At 37.9% G+C, this 6,367-nt stretch overlaps 1 protein-coding gene across 1 annotated transcript in view; it reads right to left on the reverse strand.

Moving 5' to 3' along the window:
• SUSD1 (sushi domain containing 1) overlaps nt 1-6,367 on the reverse strand; it is a 129,241-nt gene that overhangs the window by 104,554 nt on the left and 18,320 nt on the right. Inside the window, exons 3-4 of the mRNA XM_019635793.1 lie at nt 4,340-4,492; nt 3,506-3,685 (exon numbers count right to left, since the gene is read on the reverse strand). Coding sequence (XP_019491338.1) covers nt 3,506-3,685; nt 4,340-4,492 — 333 coding nt within the window. The remainder of the gene's footprint in view (nt 1-3,505; nt 3,686-4,339; nt 4,493-6,367) is intronic.

A 6,367-nucleotide genomic window follows, 5' to 3' on the forward strand; every position in this document is an offset into this window, starting at 1 on the left:
CAGGTTGAGCTGTTGTTCAGCATCTTAGCTATGGAGGGCAGCGTCACTGGCCCTCATATGTGGGATCCGAACCGGGGTCCTCTGGCGTCCCAAGCCAGTTCTTAACCACTCAGCCGGCCAAAAAACTTAAGTTCTTTAAGTTGCCACTTATAACTCGCATCTTTCTGAAAATTAAAGTTGTCATAATAATAACAATAATAGGAAGTCCAAGGTAGAGAGTCTACCTTTTTCGGGGAGTTGATGGAAATGTGTGACTGATGTATCTATGAATTCCTACCCACGTCGGAAAAGGGCCCACAGGGGCCTTTCATCCTCACTTCCAGCTCCCACCTATGTACGAGGCTCCCATGTCACAAGCCCTCCTGCCAAGGCAGCAGAGTCACGGAGGACGCAGTATTTGGGAGAACTCAAACACCAGGCTCCACCAACTGTACCTTCTCTCCCGGGAAAGTCCATTACCCGACACAAAAGCTGCCTTCGTAACACACTGCTGCTCCCTTCACAAGGACCCGCCCCTCCGCAACATCCAAGTTCAGTTTGCTTGTGTTCTTAGTGGGATTCCCAATTCCTGTGCCTTTATAACTCTGAGCTAAAAATACAGTGTCATGCGGCCTGGCACATGGCCCAGAGTCTGGAGCCCCAAAGAAGACTGAAGGATAAACAAGGAGTATGCTTAGAGGGGAGCAGACAAGAGCCTTGAAAAGCTGGTGGCCATGTGGTGACAAGGGGGAGGCAGAGGAGGGTGCCAGCAGGCAGAGAGAGCAGTTATTAGAGGAGGGATAAAGAAGTGAAGATCTTCTAAATAACAGTTCTTTGCGGAATATAACACGCACACTCTAACCTTCTCCATTCTCAGTCCAATAATCCAGATGAAAATGCAATTTTCAAAGGAAAACAAATTGTTTTATATGGGGTTTCCTATGTAAATCCTTAGGGAGTTCTTTGATATGCATTATGGTACATTTTAATCTAAATTCTGCATTTTAATTGATCTATTGAAAGATAATGTTAGAAATAAAATATACTTTTAGAATTTCTTAGTCCCCAGGATGATAATTAACTATTAAAACATGTTTAGAGCCTGAAATCGCAAATCAAAATAACAAAAAGATTATCTTAGCCAAGCACATCACTGAGGTTTCTCAACTAAGCAGTAAATTCAATGAAAACTGGTTTTTTTTCCTTTTATCCAAAATGAAAACAGCTTTGTTACTTTGTCTAATATGCCAAAAATTCCTTCAATACAGAAAGTATATAAAATGTAAAAATCATCCAGGACTTCCCCCCACCATGGAAATTACCACTGTTAACATTTTGATATGTAGCCTTCTAAACTTTTTCATAAGTGTATATGCACATATGAACATTTCAAAAATAAGATGATGTTATTCATCCAGTTCACAATTTAGTAATATTGGGTTGTCAGAAAAGTCATGATGCATTTTTGCAATGAAAAACATAGAAAAAAATACATCATGACTTTTCTAACAACCCAATATAATGTTAATTCTTACCTATGTCAATAAATATTCTTTTCCAACATAATTTTTATTGGCTGTATAATATTCCATTTTTTGTGTATACCATGATTTATTCAACCAACCTCCCATTGATAGACATTTGGGATTGTTTCTAATATTTTACTATTATAAACAATTATAAACAAATATAACTACAAAAAAATTTAATGTGTGAGTGTTTTATACTTCTCTCTACAAGTAAATTTGAAAATCTGATGAAATAGATAATTTTCTAGGGATACGTAAATTATCAAAATGGATACCAAAAAGGATATAAAACTTTAACAGACCATTACGTATAGAATTTTTTAAAAAATGTTTTGGCTGCCTCTCCTAAAGTGCCACATCCAGATGGTTTTCCAGGTGAAATCTCCCAAATATTTTAAAATTCTATTTATAGTATGCCAGAGAAAAGAGAAAGAAACTCTCTTTTAAAACATTCTTTTTAAAATTCAGAATAACATTGATACCAAACTCAAAAAGGTAGCATAGAAAAAAAAAAGACCAATCTCATTTTTGAACATCAATGCAAGAATCCTAAGTAAAATTTAGCACATATAATCTAGATTAAAAAATAAAACAACAAAAATCCAGAAGGTTCCATTCCAGCAATTAGTATTAATCATTATCAAGAAATCTAAAAATATAACCTACCATATGACTGGTAAATGGAGAAAAAAAATATATGATCACTTTAATACACGCCTAAAAGACATGTAAAAAATCACTCATTTCTAATTTTTAAAAATCCTAGTAAAATGGGAACAAATGGATGCTTCCTTAAGATTATGTATATAGAGCCATAATCTAGTAAAATGGTAATAAATGAAGAAAGAAAAAGCTAAAAGTAGAAAACAAACTAAAAGTCAACATCATCATAAAAACATAGTAGTATACCAGCATGATTAAGAACACAACCTCTGGGACCAACCAAGTAGCTCAGTTGGTTACGAGCTCGCTCAAGAGTGCAAGCTCTGAGCAACAGCGGTTCGATGCCCAGCCCAAGCTGAGCTGCCAACAAGTGGCAGGGTGGCTCAGCTAAAAACAAAAACAAAAAAAACAACCTCTGAAACTAGAATTCCTGGATTCAAATTTCACTTCCACCACTATTTGTATGACCTTGAACAACTTAACTTCTTCATGCCTCAGTTTTCTCATCTGTAAATTGTGATAATAGTACATACTCATGGGGATACTGTAAGGATTGAATGAGCCAATATATATACTAGGGGTGTCAAAAAAAGTATGCACATTTTAAGAGATGTTATCTATGCTCAAGTAGTAGTTCACCATAATCAGAAGTGTCCGAACACTGATGGTAACCACTTTGAGTACCTCTTGTAATTGCAGAAGTCATACATGACTTGTATTCATCTTTTGTTATCGGTATATGTTGAGTATTACAATTAATACAGTTTTTTCCTTTCTTAAAATGTGTATACATTTTTTGGGCTCGCTCTCTCTCTCTTTTCCTCTCTCTCTCTCTCTCTCTCTCTCTCTCTCTCTCTCTCTCTCTCTCTCTCCATATATATATTGCTTAGAACAGCACTTGGAACATAGTGCTATATGAATGTACATAAGAATATAAGTAGATACACACAACATCAAAAAGCCAAGATCATGCATGAATAATAAAACACTAAAACCACTGCCATGAAAGTTAGGAATAAGAAAAGAATATTCAAAGCCAACATTACTACTTAAATTTTTGTTCTGAAAACACTAGTCAAGTGATCAAACAAGAGACAAACATAAATTTTAGAAATATAGAAAAATAAAAGATGGAATTATCATTATTTGCTGATGATATTATTCCTGAAAATACCAAGAGAGTCAACTGAAAACCTCTTAAAAATAATAGGAATTTACTAGATTTATTTAATTCATTCACTACCCCAAAGAGAAATATTTAAGAGAAAAATATGAAATATGAAAACAATCTCAGCATATTATAAGCTGTGAATCTGAACCTTTGGAAAACTCACCTTGGCAGTTTAATTGTGGGGACTCCCATGTGCCCAAGGCTGTGCAGCTTGAAATTGTATCTTCGGGGCTACTGAAAAATCCTTCTTTGCAAGCATAACGAACCTGGCTGCCAAGCCTAGAGGTATAATTGCCTATGATATAGCCACCTGGGACCTCAGGAGGGTTGCCACAGTCTATTTCTGAAAACAAATTAATGTCAAATGCATTACTATGTGAATGTGAATTTTTAAAATTCATAATTTCTACCCCTATCCTATTTCGCTTCCTCCCACCCTACCCCACCACATGCACCCCAGCCATATTTTAAATTGGCTGGTTCATTTCCACACGACTTCTGGGCACATTTCCAATGCTTATCTCTATTCAATCTTCTGACCTTCCATAGGTAATAGCACAAAGCTGAAAGAATTTGGCAATCAACCCTCACTAACTCATACTACCAAAAGAGAAGCCTAGCCCAATGAAGTGAAAAATTTTAATTGCAAAATAACTTAAAATATATACATGCTTTCATAATTTTCAGGGTTACTTTTGAGATGCTGGTCCTTACCAGATCAGCTATGTTTACTAGCTACCATAATAGTAATATCAGGATATTTATTAACTGCTAAAAATCCCTGAAGTTTACTAATTTTAGCTTTCTAATGTAGGCCCTTCTATCTTGGTTATATTGTTTGCTTTATTTCATAGGTTGCACAAATGTGCCAAGGAACAGATAGATAATCTCCACCCACATCCCCAACACAGACCCACAGACATAGGCTCAGAGCAGGGGAAAGTCACCACCAACAGAAACTCACCTTCCCATGCTGCATTCTTTGGCAGAAACCCACCTGTGCATGATGTGGCATCTCTGGTTGGGTGGAAAGGCTCAGGTCCACTCTTGGACAAGTATCCATCCATACAGTAGCATTCAAAGCTTCCATGAGTGTTCACACACCGCCCTCCTTGCCTACACAGGCCGGAAACCTCACACTCATCTATGTCTTGAGACCCATTGCAAACGTAAGAGGAAGAGAAAAACAGATAAAAGAAAAATGGGTGGGGGCGACATTGTGACAGCTATTTCCCACATTCTCAAGCTACACTTACAAATGGATGCATTTATTTGCAACTGTATCATGAATTTTATTTTACTCCTTAAGGGTTCTTCTCATATATCTTTCACATCATAAGCACTAAGAGGTGCTCAATAAATATGTTCTGGAGATTCATAAAAACCAACAACCATCACCAACTCTCTGACACGAAACAAAATGTAACTCAAAAAAGCATGTTAAAAAAATTCAATTACTATAAAATAAGGATGGCCTCAACCTCATACTACAATATCTGAAGAAGTCCAAATACAAAACCATTTAGAAAAAAGTGAAAAATGCTTTCAAAAATGAGCATAGAGAGGGGTGTAAATGTCTTAACTATTACATTGCTTTGTACGCCTGAAGCTAATAAAAAAAAAATGAACAGAATAGTAAGCCAGGTGGTAAGGGGATAATTCAGACGGTCTCGCTAATTTTACCAAGATTACAAGGGCTTATAAAACAGGCTTCAAGAAGGACAAGACACGCTTCTTGATGGACTTCTTCTTGACTGAGGATTATGAGAAGTAGCAGGTATGGGGTAAACAAAACACACAATAATTTAAAGGCTGGAGAAGAAAGCTCTGCCAGTTAGCCATGCCCTCCTCTCCTCCCCACCCCACCCCCCACCACCACCATCACCACCACCAAACTGGCTTAAAGAACAAAACTAAAAACTTAAGGAATTCCATCAGAGCCACACACACCAACTTCACTTGGAAAAAAAAGTACATTAAGTGAAATGGGACTTTTACCAGGACTTGTGCAAGAACCATCCGGGGTGCAGCAGACAGGAAGCAGATTCACTGAAGAAAGTCTGGTTGTTTCCAGACTCTGGGATTTCAAAGACCAGTAATTTTGGAAGAACTGATAGAAGGTGGCCAATATTCTATTTTGCCAGATAAATACATTTTTTCCCCCAAAAAAACTACGAATACCGTAATTTCAGAAAAGAAGGACAAAAATAATCTCAAAATCCTTTTAAGTTTGTTTAATATAATTTTATAGAAATTCACTATATTCTCCTTTTTGCTTGTTTGTTTGTTTTTTTGATCTTGGGTATCATGTTTTGGGAATCAGTAATTCATTCAATTGCTGAAGGAGCCCACACAAGCTACCAATTCTGATCAACCTACACCTTTAGTGCAGCAAACTTGGGGGAACTCTTATGGGAGACTGTCATCAAAGAGGGCTAGCAACAATCCTTCCTCTCCCTTTCTTGCAGGCCACTCCTCTCAACAACAGTGGAATCAACTTCCCCTCCTTGTGGGCTGGCCTTGGGACTTGCTTTGGCCAATAGAATGGGGCAGAGATGACGTGGTGCCTTCTCTGGGCCTAACCTTGAAGACACCTGAGACCTTCCTCCTTTCCTCTCTTGGAATCCAGTGACCATGCTGTAAGGATATCCAGGCTATTGTACTTGGGAGAGAGGCCCTAAAAGATGAGACACCGTGTGAGAGAGAGGCCACATGGAGAACTCAGGTGCCCTAGCTGATGGTCGGCATCAGGTCCTAGACGTGTGAGAGAGAGAGAGGCTTTCTTTTATCTACCAGCCCAGCACAGCCACCAGCTAAATGTGTCCACACCGTGGCACAACCACCCAGCCATGAAATTGTGAGAATAAATAGTTTTTAAGCCACTAAATTGGAGGGGCGGGAGGGAGTAAAGTTATGTAGTGATAGATAATCAAGACACTCTTGACATATAAAAAGATGCAGAAGTCCAAGAAAGATTAAGAAGATATTGTATAGGGCCGGCCGAGTGGCGCGATGGTTAAGAACT

The sequence above is a fragment of the Hipposideros armiger genome, unplaced genomic scaffold (genome assembly GCF_001890085.2).
Source record: "Hipposideros armiger isolate ML-2016 unplaced genomic scaffold, ASM189008v1 scaffold_24, whole genome shotgun sequence".
Taxonomy (NCBI): Eukaryota; Metazoa; Chordata; class Mammalia; order Chiroptera; family Hipposideridae; genus Hipposideros; species Hipposideros armiger.